Here is a 26,936-nt window from a genome sequence, read left to right as displayed (position 1 = left end):
ATAATAATAAAGTTAATCATAATAATAATAATAATAATAATGATAAATACAAAAATAATAATATTGGTAATAATAATAATAATAATAATAATAACAATAATAATAATAATAATAATAACAATAACAATAATAATAACAATGATATGTTTATTCAGCAACTGAGCAAGCTCCTAAGTTTGTTCGTGAGATCAAGGAGTCTAGAATAAAGGAGGGGATGAGGTGTAGGTTTGAGGCAGTATTCGCTGGAAACCCTAAACCTGAGATAACCTGGTACTACAAGGGGGTCCAACTACAGGAGACTGATAATATTCAGATCAAGGTAAGAGCTACAGAAAGACCAGCAAGTTTAAATGACAAGGGAATTGACCACTCGCCGTAAATTTATAATTTTCCAATACATATTGTGGGCTGTGGCGAGATTTCAGTCCCTTCAACATATATTCTGAACTGAATAAACAATTTTAAACAAACAAATAGTTTGGTCAAAGGTTAAAATTTCACAATTTCAAAAATTAAAAAGTCTAATTTGAGAAAACTTTACTCAAGGCGTTTTTAAAATTGAAATCATCTGAACGAACTCAAATATTTAAAATTTAAAATTCTTAAAAAATAACAAATAGGCAAAAAGGATGTTTCCGGGAATATTTTTAATCAACCCAATCATACCATAACTTCTTTAAAGGAATTAAGTCTTTGTCACAAACTATGATTTTCTAATCTCTATATCTTTGCAACCAAATGCCGTTGATCTTAGATATTTTAAACTATGAAATATGTTAGATGAAAGAATCTAAGTTTGAAATATCAAAGGTTTACACCATCAGGTGGAAAGAATATAGGTTATAGAAAATCAGAGTTTGTTACAAAGACTCGGTTCTTTTAAATTTAACTATGTAATATGTATAGTATAGAAACTATTCCTAGGTACACGATGATACCACTAGTTTAACTATGTAATATGTATAGTATAGAAACTATACCTAGGTACACGATGATACCACTAGTTTAACTATGTACAATGTATAGTATGGAAACTATACCTAGGTACACGATGATACCACTAGTTTAACTATGTACAAGAAACTATACCTAGGTACACGATGATACCACTAGTTTAACTATGTACAATGTATAGTATATAAACTATACCTAGGTACACGATGATACAACTAGTTTAACTCTATTGAACTGTACAATGGAGATGGCAGGTCACTACGAGTGCAAGGCTATCAGTGATCTGGGACAAGATAAAACTAAAGCAAGCTTAACAGTAAACAGTAAGTTATTTTTTAAACATGTTTTCAAGCAAAAATTTTATTGAAGAAGTTGTCAAAAAGTCAAAATATTAAATCAATGTACATGGGTCATGTTAGGTATCAAATCATAGGTTTTTTGGTGTTCCGATTCCATTCTGACCTCGGATGATCTTGTCGAATCGTAACTCCCCCATTGTTTGTTGTGAAGTTTAAGTTTTTTCAAAAGTCAGTCTTCGATTTCAAAGTTTCAATTAAAATACTTTCCCAAATGTCCATTTTCTAAACGGTGCATCCCAAAAAACACCTTTCAAAATTAAATTTTAGGCTGTAAGCCAAGGGTTTATGCTGTTCACATAGATTTCCTTTAATAAGTTGCATCAATTTTCTTGACTACAGTGTCACAAGTTTACAGCGCCCTATTTCCTCACTATTTTGCTTATACTTTTTGCAGGTGACCTAGAGTCCTATAGACATGCACAATTCAGAATCATAAAGCACTTGTTTTTAGTTTTAGTTTATAAAAAGTAATTGGAAAGATTTTCATCGGGTTTAGGATGAGAGCTTGTAACCATTGGACCGCAGTAGTGTGGGTAAGGTTTAGATCCAGAGGCTAGGAAAATTGCCTTTTAGGAAACTTTGGGAAGTTGTTGCTTTGGAAATTTCGTATTTTTAATTTTTTTAAATGTCTTTTGTAGACTTCAACTTCAACTTTAAACGTTACATTTGTGTACATTTTTATATTGTAGAGGCAACAGCTGAGGAGAAAGAAAAAATTGCTCTGGTAAAACAAGCTCCGCTGATAACAGAGAAGAAGGTGGAGAAGAAGGAAGAGAAAAAGTAAGACTGCGTGACTTTTGGCGCTATTTTCCAGTTCTGCCCAGACAGTTTAGAATACAACAAATGTTTATATTGATTGAAAAAGATTCGCTGAATTAAAAAATATAATTTTTAACTTTTTCCTCGAAACAGATTTTTAATTCAGCTAATCTACGTTTGTATCATGTTAGATATTTACTTGACTTAAATTAACAAGTTGAGGCTTGGAAAGTGAATTTTAAACTTTTTATTGATGATTCTTGGTCGTCTTTAATAACTTAATTAGTATTTGAATGTAACCTGTTAAAAGACATAAACACTAACAATTAGTATTAGTTTTTTATATTATTTATTTGGTCACCTAAACTTTATATTTTTCTGAGCTCTTGATTTTTGTTTGTATCAAAAAGTACTTAAAGAAATCTTAAAACTAAAATAAGCTTAAACATTTTTAAATTCAAGGGATTCTGAAATTTAAGGATTTTTCAACTGAGACGATTATTATAATTATTATACGTAGCTTCTTAGTTTAAAACTTTTTAAATTCTAAATGACCTTGAGGATTTAAAGATTTAAATCTAAATCTTGAATTCTGCAGAATTATTAAATCATCCGAAGGATTTTATTTCTGAAATTTCTAAATCTCAGGTTTCTTATTTCTGATTCAAAAAGGGAATTTCGTTGTAATTTTAAGTGACCTTTAATTTAGACTTTTATCTGATCAATGCTGATCATTTTCCTCATTGTTTTTGAAGCAAAAAAGAAATTCGACAGTCACTTCTACGTGAAACTTTCAAAGAGAAGATCGACGATGGTTATGACATGCATTCTTGATCACACAAAGATTTTAAGGATACTCATTAATCGGACATGCCACTGTTTAAGGGTACTCATTAATCGGACATGCCACTGTTTAAGGATACTTATTAATCGGACATGCCACTGTTTAAGGATACTAATTAATCTGACATGCCACTGTTTAAGGATACTCATTAATCGGACATGCCACTGTTTAAGGGTACTCATTAATCGGGCATGCCACTGTTTAAGGATACTCATTAATCGGATATGCCACTGTTTAAGGGTACTCATTAATCGGACATGCCACTGTTTAATGGGACTCATTAATCGGACATGCCACTGTTTAAGGGTACTCATTAATCGGGCATGCCACTGTTTAAGGATACTCATTAATCGGATATGCCACTGTTTAAGGGTACTCATTAATCGGACATGCCACTGTTTAATGGGACTCATTAATCGGACATGCTACTGTTTAAGGGTACTCATTAATCGGACATGCCACTGTTTAAGGATATTCATTAATCGGACATGCCACTGTTTAAGGGTAATCCTTAATCGGACATGCCACTGTTTAAGGATACTCATTAATCGGACATGCCACTGTTTAAGGGTACTCATTAATCGGACATGCCACTGTTTAAGGGTACTCATTAATCGGACATGCCACTGTTTAAGGATATTCATTAATCGGACATGCCACTGTTTAAGGGTAATCCTTAATCGGACATGCCACTGTTTAAGGATACTCATTAATCGGACATGACACTGTTTAAGGGTACTCATTAATCGGACATGCCACTGTTTAAGGGTAATCCTTAATCGGACATGCCACTGTTTAAGGATATTCATTAATCGGACATGCCACTGTTTAAGGATACTCATTAATCGGACATGCCACTGTTTAAGGGTACTCATTAATCGGACATGCCACTGTTTAAGGGTAATCCTTAATCGGACATGCCACTGTTTAAGGATATTCATTAATCGGACATGCCACTGTTTAAGGGTACTCATTAATCGGGCATGCCACTATTTAAGTATATTCATTAATCGGGCATGCTACTGTTTAAGGGTACTCATTAATCGGGCATGCCACTGTTTAAGAGTACTCATTAATCGGACATGCCACTGTTTAAGGGTACTCATTAATCGGGCATGCTACTTTCTAAATGTTGGGTCACTTGATATTACATCTTCTGTCTTTTTAAAGTAAAGATCATTAGAAATAAATATTTAAATTCTTCACGACTCTATAAAACTAAAGAGTTTTTTAGAAACCTAAATCTGAACTTGCTGTAAACTAGAGCATTAGTTTATGCATGTGCATTATGCATATTTAAATTCAAATAAACATTCGGTAAAAAATACTGTAAAACTTACGGTGATGAGTGAAAAATTAAACTTTAAATAATTGATTCCAAAAAAAGGTTTAAGTTGAATCACAAAATGTAAGAAAACAATCACCGAAAGTTGGGAGCAAATAATGTACTGAACTGCCAGTCAAAACAACATATATTTAGTAATGTAAAAGTAATATCTGAATAATCACAAAATAATAAATATTTATGATAAAAAACTAGATTTTTTTTGCCTACTTTAGAAATTAGAATTTTTACGTTTCTCCCAATCTATCTATGGACAAATATATCATGGTAAGTTGGTGTCAACTCAGATCATGGATAAAATATTGATTTTTAAATTAATTAAAACTTTAGTTTTTCTCCAGGATATATTTAATCCGTGATAATCACCCTTAACCATACTGACTCTATGCATACTTTGTGTCTCGAGGTAGATAATCTCTAAGAAAAAAATATTAAGAATATGATGACTTTGAAGACTGAATTTTTTAAAGTCCCTGTATTTTTACAATTCAAATCTAGAAAATTCAAACATAAACATTTGATTTTTTTCTCCATAATTTAGGGGAAATTTTTAGTTTTCATGTGATTATATTCTTTCTTTTTTTACAAAGAGTTTGTATTTACTATTTACTAAACCTAATAGCTGTAAATACTTTAAACTGTTTGGATTGGCAGTTCAATACTTTCTTCATTTTTGCATAAATAGTTATAAACTTTTTTCAGTTTTTGTAACATTTTTTTTGTAAATTTTTGCATGACTCAATTGTATTTTTTGCACATTTTATTTCGTAAATTATGTTTTTTAACCAAAGATTACAGAGTAATAGTTAGGTCTAATTTATAAAATCTTTAAAAAACTAAAAAAAATCTCATAATGAAAATTTTTCTTAATAATTCTAATCAAATTCACTAGTAATCATAACTTTATTTTAACAGCCACTAATATTAACTTTAATGTACACGTCTGTGACCTTCCCAAATTACTATTTTCTAAATTTAAATTTTTACCGGAACAAAACGCTCGCCACAAACTCTAATTTCATAATCCCTGTGCCTCTGCAGCCTGATGTTGTAAACATATAAGGATAAATAAATCAGAATTTGTGGCGTGTTTTCACTTTCTTTAGGGTTTTACTAACTATTAGATTTCGTTAAGAATGGGCTTTACCACAGAAGGGGTTTTAAATAAAAAGATTATCATTAGAAAAATTTTCATTTGGGAAAATAAAAAGTGTTAACGATCTCTACTTACTTGTCTTGTCTCAGGGTCGTGAAGAAGGTGGAGGAAAAAAAGGAGCAGAAGATCTACGACTGGAAGAAGTCTGTGAAGAAGGTTGATAAGAAGGAGGTGGTGGAGGAGCCTAAACAGGAGAAGGTTCAACTAAAGAAACCTAAAGTGGTGGATAAACCTAAGGAGGAGCCTAAACCTGAAATCCAGTTGAAACCTACTCCTGGAAAACCTGAAAAGGAACCTGACACCAAGGATGAGATTAAACTGAAACCTGTCCTCCCGAAGCAGAAACCTGACGAGGTAAGACGGAAAACTTAAACATTTGTGAAAGCAAAATTGCTTTTAATTAAATAGTCTAAATTTTCATTACATACACATTTTTAAAAAAAGAGAAATAAGCTTAAACAAGAATGAAGTTTTTTAAATAGTTACTCAATCTTCATTTTTGTTAGAAATACATTTTTTTAAAACATCTTTTCAACATTATATGCTTAGTATTTACAAATTACACATTTTACACACAAAACATGATTTTTATTTAGGAAACCAAGCCTAAATTAGCTCTTAGTAAACAAACATTGAAAAAAGAAACAGATTTTAAAACTGCCGACCAAGAGCATTACTTTATTGAGCCAGTTAGGCCTAATAAAGAGGAGACAAAAAGTACTGGTGATCAGGAGCTGAAGTCTCAAGATGATGTTAAGGATCAAATAGAAAAATCAGATCAAGTAGATAATGCATCCTCATCAGAACTTGTGGAAGAGCAAACTGAGTCAGATTCTGATCACAAAATCAACGAGAAGAGGAAAAAACAATCCAAGGCCATAGAAAAATCTTCTTGGTCTGAGCCAACTGATAAAGCTGCTGATGTGATAACTCCTGATGTTACAGATAATGTCATTAATACATCTGAAGAGGAGAAAGATGAAAAGGTGACCAAATCTGTGAGATTTGAAGAAGTTTCTGGAGTTAAAAATGTTCATGTTACTAAGCTAGCATCTGGAGAGGTCAGTGAATCAAAAGCTGAGACTAAAAATATCCCCGTATCTAAGCCAAAGACTAAAGAAGTCCCTGTTTCTAAGTCTGGCAATAAGGACGTTCCTGTTTCTAAGCCAGAGACTAAGGAAGTCCCTGTTTCTGAGCCAGAGACTAATAAAGTCCTTGTTTCTAAGCCAGAGGCCATGGAAGTCCCTGTTTCTAGGACAGAGACTAAGGAAGTCCCTGTTTCTGAGCCACAGACTAAGGAAGTCCTTGTTTCTAAGCCAGAGACTGAGAAAGTCCCTGTTTCCAAGCCTAAGGCTAAGGAAGTTCCTGTTTCTAAACCAGATACTAAGGAAGTTCCTGTTTCTAAGCCAGAGACTAAGGAAGTCCTTGTTTCTAAGCCAGAGACTAAGAAAGTCCCTGTTTCTAAGCTAGAGACTAAGGAAGTACTTGTTTCTAAGCCAGAGACTAAGGAAGTCCCTGTTTCTAAGCCAGAGACCAAGGAAGTCCCTGTTTTTAATTCAGAGACTAAAGAAGTCCCTGTTTCTAAGCCTAAGGATAATGAAGTTCCTGTTTCTACGCCTATGGCTAAGGAAGTTCCTGTATCTAAGCCAGAGACAAAGGAAGTTCATGCTTCTAAGTCAGAGACTAACCAGACTAAGGAAGTTTCTGTTACTGAGCCTGAGACTAAAGAAGTCCCCGTTTTGAAGCCTGAGACTAAAAGAATTAAAAAGACCATAAACATGCAAAAACAAATTATTGAGACTGAGCCGGAAACTAGCTCTGAAGATAAACCAGAGATAAGTTCTAAAACTGCAAAAAAGCTTGAGACGAAAAAAGACACTGAAGTAATTGTACAACAAGAAACCAAACCAATTATTGAAGTAAAACCGGATGCTAACCTAACCACTGAACATAAGGAAGATTCCAAAACAAGAACAGAACTAACGGAAGAAGACAAATCAGTTAATGCACCAAAGAAAGTGGCTAAACCAGCTACTATTCCAAAGGAAGTGGCTAAACCTGTCACTGCTTCCAAGGAAGTGGCTAAACCTGTCACTGCTTCTAAGGAAGTGGCTAAACCAGTTATGGCACCGGAAGAAGTGGCTAGACCAGTCACTGCAACAAAGGAAATGGCTAAACCAGTCACTGCACTGGAAGAAGTGGCTAAACCAGTAACTGCATCAAATGAAGTTACTAAGCAAGCTAAATCCGTCATTGTTTCCAAGGAAGTGGCTAAACCAGTTATGACACCAGAAGAAGTGGCTAAACCAGTCACTGATCCAAGGGAAGTGACTAAACCAGTCACCACATCAAAGGAAGCTGCTAAACCAGATGCTACACCAACGGAATTGGCTAAAGTAGTTTCCAAAGAAGTTGCTAAACCAGTTATGACACCAGAAGAAGTGGCTAAACCAGTCATTGCACCAAAGGAAGTGGCTAAGGAAACTACTGCACCAAAGAAAGTGGCTAAAGCGGTTACTGTAGTAAAAGAAGTGGCCAAATCAGAGGCTGCTATTGAGCAGGAGAATAGATCCATTTTGGTAAGCAAAGAAGAAGCAAACACAGTAGAGGAGACTGAGCCATCAAGACAAACTGAGCTTGAAGAAGATAACCAAGATTTGGAGACACAGAACGATGCTGGGGAAAAACCAACTGAGCCAGAAAAAGAACTTCTAAGAAGTGTGAGTTCTGAGGAAAAGAACATAACAACATCAAATAAAAAAATTCAAAGAAGAATTTCTTTTGAGAAAAATGAAGCAACTAGACAGAAAGATGATGCAGATTCTGCTAGTGAAATTGTGTTTAAAAAACCTTCCCAGACTGACAAACTTCAACCTAAAGATAACTTTGAAACTGATGATCAGGATCAACCTGTAGAAGCAGCTCATGAGGAAACTACCAACACTGAAACCAAAGAAATGAAGACTAAACTTATAAAGAAAAAGAAGAAGAAAACCAAAGTGGCTCCAGAGAATGATGCTATCAACTTCCAAGAGCTTGGTATTGACGACCAACAGTCCAATGCTTCTGTAAGCGAAAGTAGTGCTGGCATTGTTGAAGAAGTATTGTCACCTGAGACCAATGTTAAGATCAAAGCATTTACTTTCAACAAACCATCTGAGCTGAAGCAAACTGACACAATTATTGAGATACTTGAAATGGAGGATGAATCTGAAACAATACCATCCATGCCTGTACCTTTGGGAAATGCAACCTTGAGACCAGTGGTTCTGGAAGACAAAGTCAAAACATCAAATGATAGTGAGAAGGTATCTTTGAAACCAGTTAGAACCAGACAAAAGGTAGCTGAGGATACTACCACCATGGAAGTAGTTTCTTTGAAAGCTGTACAGAAACACAAAACTGTTGAAAGCCAGGATAAGCTTACACAATCTAAACATAAAGAAACACCAGAGGTATCAGTGTCAGCATGATACTAGCTAATAATCACTAACACTGAACATAAACATTTGCACATAAACATCTGTATATAAATACTAACATATTTTTAGGTTATCTGGAGAATAACAATTGCACGTTTATTAAACAAAATTAATTTGCTCTGAAAGTGATTTACTCTTCAACTTGATCTTTTCAGAATGGAAGATAAACCAGCAAACCCAATATCTTTGTTTTAATACAGTTACTTCAGTTTAATGAGAAGTTTTAGTACTATGTAGTGTGTTCTCTATTCAGATTCTGCAATGACTTGGTTTTGAAAACAAAAATATAGAGTGAATTAGAGTATCTTAGAGGTTTAACATAGAAAATGTTTTAGGTTACTCAAGAAATAATCCTTTAATAATTAATTACAATTCTAAAATTTAACAAGAATTAACAAAAAGGAATAACTACTTCATATAATTAATTTAACCTACTTTAAGGAATGATAATTGGCAAGAGACATTTTTGGTTTAAGTAATTTACTTTTAATATTTAAAAGAAATTTCAACCCGATACAGTTAAAATTAGAAGATTAAAATTATTGAACTACACTTGACAAAAGTTACAACAACTTGCAGTAAGTTTATTTATTTTCTTTCACAATAAGAGGAATTTAGATCAGGTTAACACCTTTAATTTATGTCTGGTTATTATTTTCAAAGTCACATAATTAACAATTTATTTTTTCAGCCAACTGCCGAGGTTAAAAAAGATGCACCTAGAAAAGCAGCGCCTACAGAAAGCATCAATGATGCTAACATTAAAAAAATAAAAAAGAAGGAGGTTGAACAAAAGGTAAGAGTTTTTTTTAGTTGTAATTTATTTTTTATTTTTACAAAGCATTGAGATTGATGATTCAACCATGATGTAATCATCAATGCCCATGCTTTAAATCATAATTTATCTCTAAGTATTTTAGGAAATTTTTACAATATTTTTATTTTTACCTTTCAAGGTTAAACATGACAAACCTTTCATTTTTCCAATTTAATTCTAAATAGTTCATTTTGTAGAAAAACATTGCTGCTTGTCAGGTAAAGCCAAAAATAAGAATCAGTTTGTATCATATTTGGCGGTTTGTATGTTTTATAATTTATAAATACATAGCTTTAAGCATACAGATATATAGGACGTATTTGTGGAGCCTAAGTTCTTTAGAAAATATAAAAAGCAAGATCAACCATAGAGTTTATGTTGTAGATTAGCATATATTATTTAGGAAACCTTGTCTAAACTTGACAAAACTCAGAGATTAAAAGACAGCTCTGAGCCCTTAAAGTCAAGTAATTCCCAGGAGACCAATCTTGATCTAATGGTCGAATCAGATGCTAAAGTAAGCGTCAATAAGTTATCTATAAAACTTGTAAAAGAAAAGAAGTCCAACAAAGATACTTCAATTAAAGATGAACAACCTCAATTGAAAGCTGATACAATTGTTACTGAAAGCATTGAATCACCAGATTCAGAACACATCTCTTTTCAAGCAGAACCTAACCCTCAGAGCAGGAAAGATGAAACTAAGAAACTTGCAGAAAAAAAATTAAACAAAATAAAACAATCAACTGCTGGACTGAACAAAGTAGATAATGAACACATAATGAATCTAGGTGAGCAACTGAGGACAAAGGATGAATCTAAAATGGCAGAGGATGAACATGAAAGATTAGTAGAGAAGAAAGAAAATATAAGCAAGAGCAATTTGAAAGAAGAACTTACCAAGTTACAAAATGATAATGTACTAATGCTTCCAAAAGATGTAAAATCACAAACCCAACTTGTAAAAAAGGAGGTTATACATAAAGAACAAGAAACTGCCCGATTAACATTAAATAAAAAACAAATGTTAGTGAAAGTAAATGAACAACCTGTAAAAGAAAATGATGTGGAAGACAAAAAGTCCATAAAGAAAAATGAAAATGAAGCCTCAGAAGAAATTGGATTTGCCAAAAAACATGTTACTTTTAGTGCAGATTCATTTATTGACCAGAATACAACTTTACCGAAGAAAAAGAACATCATTAATAAAGATGTTAAGGATGAAATAGATCTCTCTGTCAAGCCTAGTTCTGGAACAAGTACAGTCAAGGAAATAACTCATCAAGAAACAACTAGCAGAGGTTCCAAGCTTGTCAAAAAGAAGAAAAAGAAATCCAAAGAATCAATTAATGATGAAATTTTAAAATTTCAAGATTTTACACCGGAAGAAATTACTGTAGAAAACTCAAAATCAAAACATGAGCTGGAAACAGTCAAAGATAGAATTAAAACTGGTGATGTAGAGAGGGCATTTTTATTTCTCACTAAAGAAGTATGGAAAACCGATGAAACCGAAAATCTACAAAATATCATCATACCCAAACCCCATATTGATGCTGCAACTGCTGTTATAGCAGTTTCAGCAATAAAGCTGAGCCCTGTACAAACAAACCTTGAAATATTTGAAAATGTAGCAATCAGGCATGGAGAATCTGAGTTTAAAAATATAAGAATGAAAGCCCTGGAAATATTGAGCAAAGAAAGCTTGTCCTTGAACAAGAGTGTTGTTGATATTCTGGAGCAGACTAAAAATGAATATGGTGCAGAAGGAATTATTGATCAGTTTGCTGTACTGTGCGATCAAGCATTGATTAGGCAAAAGGTTGGTTTTAATATTTTATTTGAAATCTTAATTTGGAATAAATTTATATTTTTTTCCAAATTATTTCATTTCAGGTTGATGCCACTGAAAGTATAGTAAACAATGATCTTAATGAGCAAACTAAAGCTGGTATTCTAGGACTAACTGAACAAATTCTGAACTCAGGAAATATTGAAGACATTATCACAGATTATGATCTTGGAGTTCTTCCTGATAGTGGAGATATTTATCAACAGATGGCCTTGATAAAGCTGACTGAAACATTGCTTGGACACACTCTTGTGGAAGCTCCAACTATTTTGGAAGTTGCAAAAAATGGAAGATTTTTAAGGTAAACAGTTTTAGAGTTTATTTTTTTTCAATTATTATTATAATATCATTTTTAGTTATTATAAAAATAATCTATCATTTTTATAGTCTTGGACTCAGACTTTATGCCAACCATATACTAGCAAATCATCTTCAAATTGAGGAAGTTCAGTCAGCATTGCAATCTACAAATTTCAAGTCAACAGAGCTTATCAGTATTTTTCAAAAATGTTTAAAAATACTGAATGATGAAAATAGAAAAACAACAACTTTAGGTAAAACCCAATTTGTATGAAAATTTAAACATATCTTTATGAAATTTTTCTAAATTTTGTTTAATCTTAGATGAAGTGGTTACGTGTGAAGTTTTCAACAATGAATCAACAAGAGAAAAAGTTATGAAAAAAATCAGAGAAAAAAAGATGATAAATGTTCACTACACAAATGTCCTAGAAACTATTTTGACAGATGAAATGAAATCTCAAGATGTTAACAATGCAGCACTTACATGTTGTCTTCACAGATTAAACAATTCTTACCTAGTGGAGCAAAATCAACTTTTAGAAAAAGAAGAAACAAATGCTTCACTAACTGATCTAAGGCATGGAAAGCAAATTCTCTCAGATTTACTTCCTTGCAATATTGAAGTTATATCAAGCCTCTTCTTGCCATCAGATTTTATACCAAACAGTCGAAGAACTGAATATGTACTTTCTTTGAAAATTCCCATGGATAACTTTGTTATTGATGTCTCTGAAAATGTGTCAGTAGCAAATTCTATTTTGGGAAAGGTAAAAAAGGCACTGCTAGTGATAGAGAATGCTGCAGCAAATATAAGCTCAAAAAGTGTTGAGACCATTTATGATGCTCTTAAAGCAAAAATAAGTTCAGATGAAGAGACACAAATGGGTTTGTTGAAGATCACAAACTCCCTGTTTCCTCTCTCAGTTCTTCATCATGTTATCCCTGAAAGTCTGACTGGACAGGATACTTTTATTGCAAATATTGGAACCTCTGTGATGGCAAGTCTTATAGAAAAGGATCATCTTGTTGTACACAGCTTAATTCATGAGCTGTCAGCTGAAAACTTTAGCATAGAAAACATAAATAGACAAAAGGTGATGGTAGAACTTCTATCAGAAAATCTTAAAACCAGTCTTCTGAAGTTTGAAATGCCCACTCTAAAAAACTATGTGGCCATAGAGGTTGGTATGAAAGCTGTGAAAAATATTGCAATCTGCAAGAGATATGGATCTACAGTAGAAAAAGTATTTGATTATTTATCCAGCCGGTCAGTTTGTACGTTTGATGACATTACAGTAAAGATGCCTCTGCTGACAGTGGCAAGAAGGATTTCAAATCCAGTTTTAGTAAATACTATTTTGGCTGAAGAAGTCAATAAAAGCATGAACATTATTCCTTTCCTGGGATTCAAAGTTCTACTAGCTGTAATAGAGAAATTACCATATGAAGTCAAAAATATTGAAGATTATATTTTCCCATCCGATTTACTGCAAGAGAACATCAACAAGGAGAGATCAGCTGTCTCAAATTGTATACAAGTGGTATCTCAAGTTGAAAACTTACAAGAACTGGTTAAACTTTCTAATAAGGAATGTTTAAACTATCAGAATGACCTGAAGAATGCTGTTGTTGAAGTTGTTCTTAAATTACAGCTTCCATTAACTATGCAAAGCAAAAATATTTATGATGAAAGTATGAAGCATGATATTTTTAATAATGTTCAAGGACAATCTTGTCTTTACTCCCTAGCTGAGAAACTGTCTAGTGGATTAGTTGTGAAACAAATCATAACCACAGAATCTTTAAAAGAAAGTAGAGTACCAAAAAATCCAGGATTTATTGCTCTAGCCAAAGTTTTGGAGAAGGTTCATGTCAATCAAAAAGATATACAAACAGTGCTAGAGGCTGAACTCTTTGATTCAGATACTGTCAAGAAATACTTGAGCATGTGTCAATCAACCGCAAGAATAGTAAAAACATCCCAGGAATGAAATCAAATAATTGCATTTTACCGAATATTTTTTTATTTAGTCCTTTTGTGTTATCAAAAATACTAATTTGCCTTCATATTAGGAGAATGGATTCTTGATCAATCTACCACCATGCAGCAAGATAGAAACAGAGATAGCTTTACGGGGACTTCTCCTTAAAGCTAATGATGCACCCACCCAAGAATTTCAAAACTTGCTGTCATCTTGTGGTCTGTTGTCTGTTAATAATGAACAGTTGCAGGTTGCACTCCTGTCTTTGTCAGAAAAACTAGGCAGTGCAGCTTCAACTTTTGATACAATTGTTCAAGAAATCACAACAAAACAAGACAGTTGGATTTCTAATATTGGCATTACAGCTTTTTTAGACACTGCTAAAAATCATGCAATTGATGTAGAGACACAAATTGCTTTGACTAGTTTGTCCTGTATGTTTGATCCCAATTGTTATGCTGAAAAGCTGTCTCTGTGTTTGAATATAGCAGAAACAGTCTCCCATAAGGTAAATGGAAACATCTTTGCAACGAAATGTTCTCTACATTACAAGGTATGTACATTTTTCTTAGAGTAGTTACATTACTAATTTAGGATGAGAAGGAAGTTGCTTGTATGAAAAACTATCTTTCCTCTAAGTCAGATCAGGCTGCCCAGGAATTACATACAGACGGTTCAATTCTCAATCAAATCACCGTTGTTGAACCAATTGAAGTAACATCTCAAATTGATATGTGGAAGAATGAAGAACATTTTGTTAATACTTCTAAGCATATTAAAGCTAGTAGTCAAAAATACAATCAAGAGAAACCAATTGTTGTTGAAAGCACTCAGAAGTTTACTGATTTCCAAGATGCTTCTAAAACTATTCCAAATTTGGAGTCAACCTCTCACCATGAAGTATCCAGTGCTGTAATAGATGCCAATATCAGCAACATTAATAAGTCTGTGAACCCATCCATAGAAAATGTTACTGTTACTCAAGTTCCTCATAAAGCTTTAGAAGTCAAGAAAAGTGATACTGGTGAAATTATGGGTAATGCTAAAACAGTAAAAGCAGATTCTGAACAGGTTCTTTCTGAGAAAATTCCCTTGTTTTCAGTCAATATTGAAAATGTCCTAGCCATGGAATCACTGAGAAATAACTCCAGCCTTCCAAACTCAGGTACTCAACAAATGAATAATGAGAAAAGTGCTGAAGTGTTCATTGACAAAAGGCAATCTTCATTACTTTTTGTAACTGAGACAGTAAGTGAAACAAGTGCATCAGAAATCAGAGATTCCAATCCAGACTCTGATTTGGCAAAACTTCAGTTGGAGGAATTAAAGCCTCTGCTTAAAACCATATCTCTTGCAATTGAAAAAGATAAAAATCTAGAAGACATTAACTTAATTACACCTGAACAATCAACCACTCTTCTTGACAGCAAGAGTGTCTTAACTCATGAAATGTCTATAACAGATGAAGGATCATCAGATTATACTATTACAATTCCTAAGACAGATGTTGCCAAACCCATGATCAAAACTCAAGAAGCTATTTCTGAAAGTTCTTCTCAATCAAGTGGGCTGATAAAAAATATGCACCCTAATAAACAAATGATTTCCACTGGTGTCCCACTTCTGGAGCAATGTTCTTCAATAGTTAAAGAAACAACTGATATTTTTGGGAAAGAAACAAAAATTAAGCCTTTGGAAAATCCGGAAACAGGAACAATAACAATAGAAAAAGGTAAAGCAATTTCCTCCAAGGTTGATAAAGTCAGACCTCTTCAACCTCAATATGAACCCTCTGGAGTTGTAAAACAAAAACATGATAAAGATCAACTGGAAAGAGTGGGGAAAAATCAAAAGGAGAAGAAAATGCCAGGATTTGTTCCTAAAGCTGCTGATTTGTCAGAAAAAGAATTAGATGGTAAAGTAGTAGAAACAGAACATGCTACACATTTTGATACAAATGAGGACAAGGAACAGCAAGCACTTTTCAAGAAACATCAAAGTCAGCATTATGTGATCTCCAGCCACCCCCTTCAGGCTCAAACAATACAATGATAATAAACAGAAAATAAACTAATAAGATAAATATAAAATACCTATAAGATCAAACGCAATATTTATTGTTAAAATTACAAACTGACACAGTATAAATTCATTCTAGAAAAGTCAAATCTAAAAAATAATGTATTTTTTTAAAATTATTATAAGAAAAATTCAAAAATTTAAGTTAACTTATTTTACTGTTATCAAAAATTGTTGACAAATAACAGGAAGATAGTCATGAGACAACATTTCAAGCAGAAAAATCTTTGAACGCAATAAAAAATCTTGTTGATGAGCTAAACATTGGAAAAACTGTTCAGGAAATAGTCTCTAATACCAATCCTGAAGAAATGGAGGACTTGCAATGCATTGAAGCACAAATGGCCATAATGTCGGTTGTGGAGAAGCTTGGACGTGAAAATATCACCAAAGATCTTGTTCTCGAACAGCTAAAATCTGAAAGGATGGGACTGATGAACACTATAGGATCTAAAGCTATGGTAGGACTCTTAGAACAAACTGCACTATCTGCTGATCAAGTTTTAGAAGTATTTAATGCGGAAGATTTCAAACTAGAAAATGTTCAAGAAAAAGTTGCTGAAATATTGAACCTTGCTCTGCAGGTCAACATGGCCCAGGTAGAAGACCTGATGAAACCTAACCATGAATGTTATATGTTATAATACAAGAACTGGAAAAAGACATCCTAGAATTAATTAACAGCTCCAGAATCATAACTGCACTTGGAATGCGTAACACATCTACGGTTTTAAATCTAAAATTTCTGATTCATCTCTCACCAGAGGAATATTGAATCAGATCTTTTCCACATACAACCAACAATGTAATTAATTCATAATCAAGCATGTTGTATAGCTGAATGCTTTTCTGTGGATGTTAAAATGGATGTTAACACATTAAGGATTATAACTTGTTGATTTCAACATCTTCTATTTTACAGGATTATAATATATGGAGAATGGCGTGCCTAAAAATTGTTAGAAACAATTTGATGAAATGCCATCAAGACTGTGGGTCAAGATCTTGTGCATAATTTCATTATTAGTTCGACTTATTATTTGCATCAGTTGAATGTAATTTTAGTTATTTCTAGTAGTTAGCCAACTAACAAAGCTGGTCAATATTATTTGCACTTAGTTTGCAGTATATATGTGTACATATATATATGTAGTTAGACATTGAAATATAAAGAGAGAATATACCATTTAATTAAAATATTTCTAATTAAAAATTTCATTAATTTTTGGTGTATTCTCTCTGCTTTTAACCAATAATATTTCCAGTAAAATATTCAAATATTTTTAGGAAACAAAGAAGGTATCAATTCAAAATGTTGAAGGCCCAATGAAAGCAATTGCTGACATAAGGTTAAGAATTGAACATGGAGCCTCTGTCAAGGAAGTGAATGCTGCTTATGAATCTCATCAGTTCCCTGAACTGGAGAAGGTAGAAGCCCAAATGGCCATGATCAAGGTAGTGGAGAAGGTTGGACATTCTGCTATTGTTCAGGAAGTCCTTTCTCAAGAGTGCACTGGAAAAGATGAAGTTGATCTACAGAATGTAGGATTTAAGGCATTGATATCAACTCTTGCCAAAGAAAGCTTTAGGGTTGATGAAATCATCACTCAATTCCATGAAGATGACTTTGAAGAAGAAGCTGTTCAGGCTCGCCTTGCTCAACTTGTAACAGAGGCTCAAAACCTGGATGTGGCTCAATCAACAGAACAAGTTGCTCTGTCTACCGCTGATCAGGTCACTGTCCATCAGGTGAAAGAACCTAAACCACCAGGATATTAACAAACATTGCAAACTTATTCATGTGTCCACGTATATAATAGTTAGAACCTAAAACCCAATGAAGGATAATTTCTGCATGATAACCATTTAAAGAAAAAAATGCAGAAATATCCCTAAACATTTAATTTGACCACATCATTTTTTGAAACTATAATTTAAATTTTCCTAGGAAACTGAAATGTTCCAACAGAGAAAAGTCAGTTTTATGCAGCAAGAAGTTGTTGTGAAAACTGAAAATTCTAACATGATGTCAGCATCTATCCAGAGACAGGAGACTCAGGTTCAAGAGTTATCAGAGTCCCAAGCTTCCCTAGGTAAATAATAAATTATATAGGGATTATGTACATTACTTTGCAGTTGCTTTTAATCTTTAATTATTTGTAATCTGCAATATAACAAAATGCTTTTCATTCTTAAAGGAACTTTTCATTCAAATAGAAATCACTCTTGCTTTTGTTTACAACATGTGTAATAGCACTGTAGCAATACTATTAAAGGTATTAAAGCTATTAAAGCTACAAAAGCTATAAAACGCCATTTAAACTCCCTCAGAAAATATATGAATATTAATCATTCATATAAAATGTGGGTTAACTGCCAGTGCATAGCTCTTAACCCTATCTCTGCTGGGGTACTTGAAAACCAGGATATGCTAGGGGGGGGGGGTCAATTTGACCCCCCTCTATATCCCATGTTTGATGTCCAAATATTACAAATGATACATCATAGGAAAACTCTTGTGCTCTACTTTTAGAATCTGCAAAAAAATTGCAAATTTGCAAAAATTGAATTTTTTATCGCAAAATCCAGTTATATAGTAAAAATGTTTGCAAAAATAAATTTCTCCAAAAAATGAAAAATTACACATTTTTGAAAAGCCCTTGACCATGTCATTTCAAATATGCAAAAAATTTTGCAAAATTTTAAATAACCTGATTTTTAATCAAGAAAAACTAAAATACAATTTGGGGTATTATTCATACAATAATTATTAGTGTGCATTCATGACATGTTTTTAGAAACAGTTCAAGCCTTTGAAGTTAAAGAGGGAGATGCTTTCTATGCTCTGGCAACCTTTGTGTCAGAAACTGGGGAAGCCATGAACCTGGTTGAAGGAGAAAGAGTCTATGTTCTGGAATGGAATAATGCTGATTGGTAAATCGTTGTTTAAACAGTTTTCTAATTTTTTTAAAAGTTAAACCTTATAGATGTACAAGAGGTTAGGGATTTGAACATATTCATCATTTTTTTAAAGAAAAACATCGTTTCTGATTTACTTGATAAGCCTTTGTTTTTGTTCAGGTGGTACGTAAGGAAGCATCTTACTGAAGAAACGGGATGGGTTCCAGCTCAGTATCTGAAGGATGAAGAAACCTACACTATGTATGTTCAGAGAAAATTGGTAGAGAAAATTGAAAAGCTTCCAGTGTTTGAAAGTAAGCTATTCTTTATGTTGAAACAAAATTTATAAAAATAAACATCATGATAAATATATATTTTTTGCTTTTAGAACCCAAAGGAAATGAGCAAGCATTTGCTCCAAAGATAACAGAGAAAGTCAAGTCTCAAAGATCTCCAGACGGAGCTCAAGTAGAATTTGTCTGTAAAGTTGAGGGACATCCAAGGCCACAGATAACCTGGTTTAGGCAAACTGCAATCATCAAGCCATCTCCAGACTTCCAAATCTACTATGATGACAACAATATGGCAACCTTAGTTATCAAAGAGGTATTCCCTGAGGATGCTGGTACTTTCACCTGTGTAGCTAAGAACTGTGTTGGTTTTGCATCATCCTCTGCTGAACTTATTGTAGAACACCCGTTGTCTGATCATGGAACTGAGAAGCATGACAGAAGAAGTTTATCCAGAGAATCCTCTCTGGCAGATATTGTTGAAGGAATTCCTCCAACCTTTGCTCAGAGGCCTCAAACTAAAACTGCTGATGCAGGAACCAATGTTGAACTTGAGTGCAGATTTGTTGCTATTCCAGAAGCTGAGGTGAAGTGGTATTACAACAAGGTTGAAATTAAAAACACTGAAAGAATCTCCATTCAATACCAAGCTGATATGCATATGTACTGCAGCTTCCTCAAGATTAGCAAGGTTTCTAAGTCTGATGAAGGAACTTATGAGGTCATTGCCAAAAATAGAGAGGGCGAGGCAACCAATACATTACAGCTTAATGTCAATTCTTCTGAGGCTAAGCAAGAAGTGGTTGCTAAGAAGGCAGAAGCTCCTGTTATTGTGAAAGCTTTGACTCCTACAGTGTGTAAAGTTGGAGACACAGTCAAGATGGAAACGGTCATTACTGGTAGTCCAAAGCCCAAACTGAAATGGTATCATAACAACAAGCATTTCAAGATCAGCAAGAATGTCAGTATCAAAGAGAGTGATAATGTCTACTGCCTTATCATTAATAAGGCCGAGATGAAGCATGATGGAGACTACATTGTTAGGGCGGAGAATGAAGCAGGAAGTGCTCAGACTAGTGCAAACCTTTGTGTTCAAGGAGAGGTTGTAGAGTTCTTGAATACACTCAATGATAAGGAAGTTAAAGAGAAGGAGACTGTTAAACTTGAAGTAGAAGTTAGCTCTGACAGCACTGATGTAAAATGGCACAAGAATGGAGAAGTACTTACTGAACAAGACACCTCAACCTACAAAATTGAGCGCATTGGTAAGAAGCACTCTCTTATTATCCAGAAGGCAAGTGTTCATGATGAAGGTGAATATGTTGCCACTGTTGGTGATCAAGAATGCTCTTGTGAAGTTTCAGTTGTAGAACTTCCACCAGAGTTCACAAAGAAAATATCTGAGCTTAAAGTAACTTGCGGAGAAAAGGCAGTATTTGAAATTGAAATCAGCAAAGGAGATGCTAAAACCAGATGGTTTAAAGATGGAGCAGAGATCGAATTCAATGAACACATTCAACTTATCATTGATGGAAAGAAACAGCGCCTGGAAATATACAATGTTGAGATCATTGATGCTGGTCAAATCTCTTGCTCTTTGGGAGACACTGAATGCTCAGGCAAACTTGAAGTAGAGGAACCAAAGGTTAACTTTGTTGCCAAACTACCAAGTGCCACAACTGGAACTTTTGGACAAGATGTCAAGATCACTGTTCAGCTTACCAGCTCTGTTTGTAACGTAAAATGGCTTAAGTAAGTACCAATATTCTTTTTGAGATTTTAATGAAACACTCCTTAGTAACCTAACCATAAAATATAAAAAAAAGTTTTTAAACAATTTAATGGCTTTGAAATCTTGAGCTGGTTACATGCTTTTCACCTCCATAGTCCATACTTTGGCTACAAAGTTTTTATTCTATTCATTAGACTGTATGATTTATAAGGTTAAACATAGATTTTCAATCTCCAGCCTTTTTTTGAATTAATTTCAAAACACTGGAAATCAAGATAAATTTGAAATGATTTAACCCTTTCTCTGATTTTGTACTTATCATTATGGTAATTTTAGGGATGGTAATGTAATCACCGATGAAGGAAAATTCTCATTTGTAACTGAAGGAGAAACCAGAACAATCATAATCAAGAATGCTACATTGGACGATGTTGCTGAGTATACTTGTGTTGCTGAGAATGTTAGAACTAGCACTGAGCTTGAACTGGAAGGTCAGGAGGAGAGGATTGAGTTCAAATCTTCTGAGATTAAGACAGATATAACAATCAAGAAGGGTGAAGAAGTTACATTTGTTCTGCCCTTCTCAAACACTATGGCTAAGAAACCAAGCATGCAGTGGTTTTACAATAGGACTGAAATGAAGTCATCAGAAAGGGTAACATTTTAAACTGTTTTTTGTTTGTTTTATTTCTGTGTTCTTTCTTTAAAACGTTTTAATGTAAGATATTTTCAAAATATGTATTTTTGATAATGAAATTTTGGGGATATAAGATTAAAAACAGGCAATTCAGATCACGCAATTAACAATTTTAGATTTGTAAAAGGCAATTCAGGCCACATGTTTGAAAATTAAAGAGCTGAAAATACCAATTTTGGCTTTGGCATAACTGGATTCATCTAAGAATTTTGAAACATTTAAGTCTTGTTTTTTATTCGGATGAGATACCAATATCTTATATTCAAATCTTCAGATTTTGATCAGCATTACTAAGAAGTTTGCCTCCTTAACAGTGAGACAAGTAGAAAACATGGACTGTGGAACATATTCTTGCAAACTTAGCAACTCCATCTCCCAAGTTTCTGTTGACTTTATGCTTACTGTGAAAGGTAAGATCAAGCCTTTTTAATATGTCTAGCCGATTCTGTTTTAATCAACTTTATTCCTCCCTTTTTTAACTCTTTTTTTTCAAAAATATGATTTGATTATGTTACAAATGTCTAAATAAACATTCCATCAAATATGCAGGGACAGAATATTTTGATTATATCACTGGAAAAAAAATTCTGTTTTCTAAAATTTTCTGAAAGTATTGTAAATTTTCCCTTCATCCTTTTTTGACTGACAACTGATAGCAATATTCCTAAACATCCTGTCCAGATAGGCTCTAAGATCCCTTTAAAGACTGAGAGCCCTGTAAAACATGCCAGTCGGTCTAAACTTTTGAAAGATGTGTATACAGCAAGCATTTCGTAGTCTGGGAAATATAATCTTCAATATTATATCTTGTATTTTTGAAATATGCAGGAGATATTCAACTGGTAAATCTTTAAAAAGTTCTTTTTTGTTTATTTTTTAATGAATTAAATCAATTTTCTTTTGCCACTTTTGTCTTTTTTCTTTCAGTGATTTGTTTTCTTATAAGAAGACAGTGTCAATTAATGAAAATCTTGACATCCATTGATCTGTTAAAATGTGAATACGAAATTGTAGATAAATAAAAAAAATTTTAATTGTCTAGCTTTAAAATGAATAGTTCAGCTTCTATTTTGAAAGAGTTAAAAATTTCATTATCAGAACTTTTCAAACCTCCTTACCTCAAATTAAATCTTTAGCAAAATTTCAGTTCTTGATACTGCCAAAAGCACTGTAGGGCTTAAACCCCGCTAAAATCCATTTATAATTTTGTTTATATTTAGAATATTTTTAATTAGATAAACCTTCTTCCCCACGTGGACCAGCTGGAGTAGAATGGAAAACCCAAGATACTCTTCAACTAACCTGGCTCATCCCGGAGAATGACGGAGGAGCAAAAGTATGAAATTGAAAATAAAATATCAGATTTTAAAGAACTTTGGGCGATTCATAATGTAATGAATTGATTAGGTTGATGAGTATATAGTTGAAAGGAAGGAGGTTGGTAAGAAGTCCTGGAAGCAGGTTGCTACATCCAGTCATACCACCATTGAAATCCGGGGACTCAAAAAAGACTCTTCATACAACTTCAGGGTGATTGCAAAGAACTCAGTTGGCTGCAGTGAACCCTTCATCATTGAAGAGACCTTTACAGCAGCTAAAGCAGATATTCCTAAAAGTATGAATTAAAAATTAAAAAATCTAAAATGTTTTTTACTTTAATTGTATGTGTTAAGGTTTACCTGGAATGCCTACTGTAAGTGTAAAGGATGTAACCAGCCGTTCTGCAACATTAACCTGGTCTCCTCCATCCGATCTTGGTGGAGTACATCTTATCGGGTACATCATAGAGAAGAGAATATCAACCTCGGAGAGCTGGGAACGAGTAGAGACTGTGGAGTCTTCTTGCAGGATCTTCACTGTTCAGAACCTGAAGGAGAAGAGCGAATATTATTTCAGAGTATCTGCTGAGAATGAGGTTGGAGCAGGTGAAGCTCATATGACAGAGAAGGTTGTCCTCAAGACCCATGCTGGGGTTCCTTCTCCTCCCACTGCTCCTCTTGAGATAACTCCTGTTGGACCTCATGCTCTTACAGTTGAATGGGGCGCACCGGAGTCTGATGGTGGAGCACCCCTTGAAGGATACAAAATTGCTGTTCGTGATGCACGTAGACAGATGTGGATGGAAGTTGGTCGTGTTACAGCTGATGTTCAGAAGCTGAAGGTACAAGACTTGGCAGAAGGACATGAATACTTTGTCAGGATCTTTGCCAAGAATGAAGTTGGATTCAGTGATCCTCTGGAGAATGAAGAACCATTCAAAGTTGTCAGACCTCCAGGTAAAACATAATAAAACTAAAAAAAAAATAGCTTTAACTAATTTTGATGTTTTAAGACTACACTGAAGAACCTGAAAATGAAAGATCCCGTCGGGATGAGACCCCATCCCTCTCCTTCTCCAATACTGAGACATTATCCTCCTGGATGAGAGAGTCTCACATGGATGCAGATATCCAGTGTTATACCAAAACATCTGTTTTAAGAAGAGATGAATACTTCTTCAGATTATGGTAAATCATCAATTGATTATCATCTCAAACAAACAAAACTGACCTATTATTTTTCTAGGTATTATGCCAGCAAGCTGTTTAAGTAGATATATATAGATGATTTGGGATCTGTGATACACCCAATAGATCGGTACCTCAATAGCAATCTGTGTACACATATTGCTGCTCCTGGAAACCCAGGAGTCAGTTATATTATATCTTAATCTAGGAAAGCAAAGTCTTAAAATATCTTACACTAATTGAAAGTTTTTAAAACCCACTTCAAAGTGGCTGGTGCAATTATTTGAATTTTTATTCACAAACTCTGATTTAAACTTCTTTTGTCTTTGCAACAAAAAGTTGAAAATTTTGATATTTTTAATTATGAATTCTGGTAGATAAAAAACAATAGTTTCAAATTTAATTTTAGTTTCAAAGGAATTGAGTCCTTGCCACAAATTCTGTTCCCTATATCTTTTGAACCCAATGTCGTAAACCTTTGATATTTCAAACTTATATTATTTGAACAGAAGTCATAGTTTGAAATGTCAAATGTCTGCAACATTGGATTGTAAAGATGCAGGGTGTCCCACATCATATTAGACCGAGAACGGCTCTGAATTACGATTTTCGGGACTAATCAGAAAATTTAATTAGAATTAATCATTTTGAAAAATAACATAAGGCTTATATTAGAATTTTCTTGCGGAAAATAATAAGTTTTTCGAGTATTAAGGATTTATTTTGTCGTTAAAGATTGGAGATAATCTAGTATGATATGTGACGCTCTGTATAGGAATTAGACAATCAGAGTTTGTGACAAAGACTCAATTCCTTTCCCGGAATAAATATTTTCTTAATCACAAATCACAAAAAAAAATCTAGATTTTTTACCTTGCTTTTATTTCTCAGGTGTCCCACAGGGACACACCCGAGCATTCCATCATCTACTAACACAAACAGCTGTTCCAGACATTTTGTCCCGCTGTTACAGGCTGACAGCTTTGGCCAAGCTGCAGTTCCTTGCCGGTCAATTCTGGCCGGTTGACCGGCGCTTGAACTGCCCGTGTCACCTGGACAACTTGTCAAACTTATAAAATTATAAATTATCACATTATATATCGGCTTTAAGCTGGCTCAATATCGTAAACTGAAGAAAGTATAAATCTTCTATTTTTTTTATATGTAAATCCATTCTTGATGCCTGACCTTTGAATATGTAAAACATTAAAACATTTGATTATTTTTTTCTGGACAAAATGGGAACAAAATGCCTTGCATTAAGGAAACTATTCTGCTCAATAGAAAAATGGGAACTGATATGAAACATCTATAAAATCTGTCTGAAAATGCGACCAAGGACAAGGATACGCATTCTCGTTGTCATCTTTGAAGGAAACATTGAATGAAGATGACAAAAATTATATCAAGCAGAGCATGTTTCTAAAATCCGATTAGAATATCGTTTAAATTTAATATAGTTTATTAAAGAAATAAAATTCTAAGATAGTTCTTATTTTACTGCAAAGTTTTCCCTTAGAGTTGTAGTGTAACCCGAGCCAGAAGGATGTTTTTTTGATAAATTGACAATAAGCAGAAAATAAATACCCTGGTCGGGTTGGGCTTTCCTTGTCGCTGGTAAATATTCTATTAAAAGAACCAAGCCAAACCTTGTTACCGACGGCGTCCCCATGTTACCGATGGCGTGGGTTCATCGATCTGAATCGGGAAGATAGGAGCAGGAGGCTAGGCTTAGGGCAGTGGAGTACGAGCTCTCGAGGAACACGGCAAAGCGGTTCGTAATCATGATGAATCCTACCATCGCTGTGTTGATATACACCGTTTGATTTTTATTCCTATTTAATCAATAAAGTATTTGTTTGGTGTTCAATTGAGTTATATTTTGAAGTAAATAAGTAAAAATGAAGATTTGGTAAAATTGAGTTTATTTCAAACTTTACCGTAGAGAGTCTCTGCGAAAAGGAATATTTAATTAAATCGACACTGTATTGGATAATATAAGAAGTTACGGTTAAATTTTTGCGATATTAATGTTACGACTTTGTGCCCACGTGGCTCCTCTATTAATGATTACAAGCACTAGTAAAATAAAAAGTTTTCCAGTAACATTTTTGAAATTAAAAAATACGTTTTTTCTCAATTGTTCTTTATTGAAAGAGTTATAGTTAAACGCATTTTTCATCTTACGCACAACTACTTTTGTTTGACTTGAATCAGATACTGTTTAAGAATGAATAGTACTTATATTTATGATAAAGCGGGAAGACCAATATTTGATGTGTATTTTCTTCCAAAATACACAATTTCTTATATTTATAATATCTTTTTTATCCTACCTGCGCTATTGAATATCTGTAAAATGTCTATACTCTATTTGTTCTCTTCAAGGAAAAGCTAAAAGTAATGAAAGTTTTAAAGTTCTGTAAAAACCGTAAAAAGCAAATGTGAGATGGAAAAAAATTTGTAAAAGTCAATGAATAAATATGTGATTATAAAAACAAAATTTTAAAATTATAACAAAATTCAACTGTTTTTAAAATTATCTAAATTATCATAAAAATCTTCAGTCGATCCTATTTTTAATCCTACAGCTGTAATTAAAGATGTTTCATTTTTTATTTTACGTTTTATTTTTCAAACAAAGATCGATCGTAAATACATTAAAAAATATTTATTACAGTGAAACCCTTAATAACGAATACATCGAAAGAATTCATCAAATGTCGTATTTTTCACTTTCTGATAATGGAATGCTGCAGATATTTAGTTTTTTAATTGAATGATTATATGGAACTCTTTAAAACTGTTCTCGCATATTCATGGCTATTTATTTATTTTCGCAAATACTGAAATTTACGTAATATAGTATAAAACTTA

At 33.5% G+C, this 26,936-nt stretch overlaps 1 protein-coding gene across 10 annotated transcripts in view; it reads left to right on the top strand.

Moving 5' to 3' along the window:
* LOC111709519 (titin) overlaps nucleotides 1–24,266 on the top strand; it is a 68,964-nt gene extending 44,698 nt beyond the window's left edge. For 6 of the 10 annotated variants that reach the window (XM_023483234.1, XM_023483225.1, XM_023483218.1 and 3 more), the window contains 25 exons: nucleotides 156–319; nucleotides 1,154–1,277; nucleotides 2,003–2,093; nucleotides 5,507–5,771; nucleotides 6,014–8,872; nucleotides 9,591–9,695; nucleotides 10,120–11,538; nucleotides 11,613–11,869; nucleotides 11,956–12,122; nucleotides 12,193–13,856; nucleotides 13,945–14,361; nucleotides 14,448–15,887; nucleotides 16,121–16,531; nucleotides 17,220–17,681; nucleotides 17,881–18,025; nucleotides 18,731–18,866; nucleotides 19,014–19,147; nucleotides 19,222–20,875; nucleotides 21,192–21,510; nucleotides 21,827–21,962; nucleotides 22,788–22,888; nucleotides 22,960–23,167; nucleotides 23,226–23,828; nucleotides 23,885–24,059; nucleotides 24,118–24,266. In XM_023483234.1, the coding sequence (XP_023339002.1) occupies nucleotides 156–319; nucleotides 1,154–1,277; nucleotides 2,003–2,093; nucleotides 5,507–5,771; nucleotides 6,014–8,872; nucleotides 9,591–9,695; nucleotides 10,120–11,538; nucleotides 11,613–11,869; nucleotides 11,956–12,122; nucleotides 12,193–13,856; nucleotides 13,945–14,361; nucleotides 14,448–15,887; nucleotides 16,121–16,531; nucleotides 17,220–17,681; nucleotides 17,881–18,025; nucleotides 18,731–18,866; nucleotides 19,014–19,147; nucleotides 19,222–20,875; nucleotides 21,192–21,510; nucleotides 21,827–21,962; nucleotides 22,788–22,888; nucleotides 22,960–23,167; nucleotides 23,226–23,828; nucleotides 23,885–24,059; nucleotides 24,118–24,145 (13,484 nt within the window). In that variant the 3' untranslated portion in view covers nucleotides 24,146–24,266. The remainder of the gene's footprint in view (nucleotides 1–155; nucleotides 320–1,153; nucleotides 1,278–2,002; nucleotides 2,094–5,506; nucleotides 5,772–6,013; nucleotides 8,873–9,590; nucleotides 9,696–10,119; nucleotides 11,539–11,612; nucleotides 11,870–11,955; nucleotides 12,123–12,192; nucleotides 13,857–13,944; nucleotides 14,362–14,447; nucleotides 15,888–16,120; nucleotides 16,532–17,219; nucleotides 17,682–17,880; nucleotides 18,026–18,730; nucleotides 18,867–19,013; nucleotides 19,148–19,221; nucleotides 20,876–21,191; nucleotides 21,511–21,826; nucleotides 21,963–22,787; nucleotides 22,889–22,959; nucleotides 23,168–23,225; nucleotides 23,829–23,884; nucleotides 24,060–24,117) is intronic. The other 4 variants (XM_023483259.1, XM_023483268.1, XM_023483278.1 and 1 more) reach the window with 4 other exon arrangements.
* The last annotated feature ends 2,670 nt before the right edge of the window (nucleotides 24,267–26,936 follow it).

Source organism: Eurytemora carolleeae, unplaced genomic scaffold (assembly GCF_000591075.1).
Source record: "Eurytemora carolleeae unplaced genomic scaffold, Eaff_2.0 scaffold59, whole genome shotgun sequence".
Lineage (NCBI taxonomy): Eukaryota > Metazoa > Arthropoda > Copepoda > Calanoida > Temoridae > Eurytemora > Eurytemora carolleeae.
Note: the sequence above shows the minus strand (reverse complement) of the source record. Positions and strands in the feature narration are given on the sequence as shown.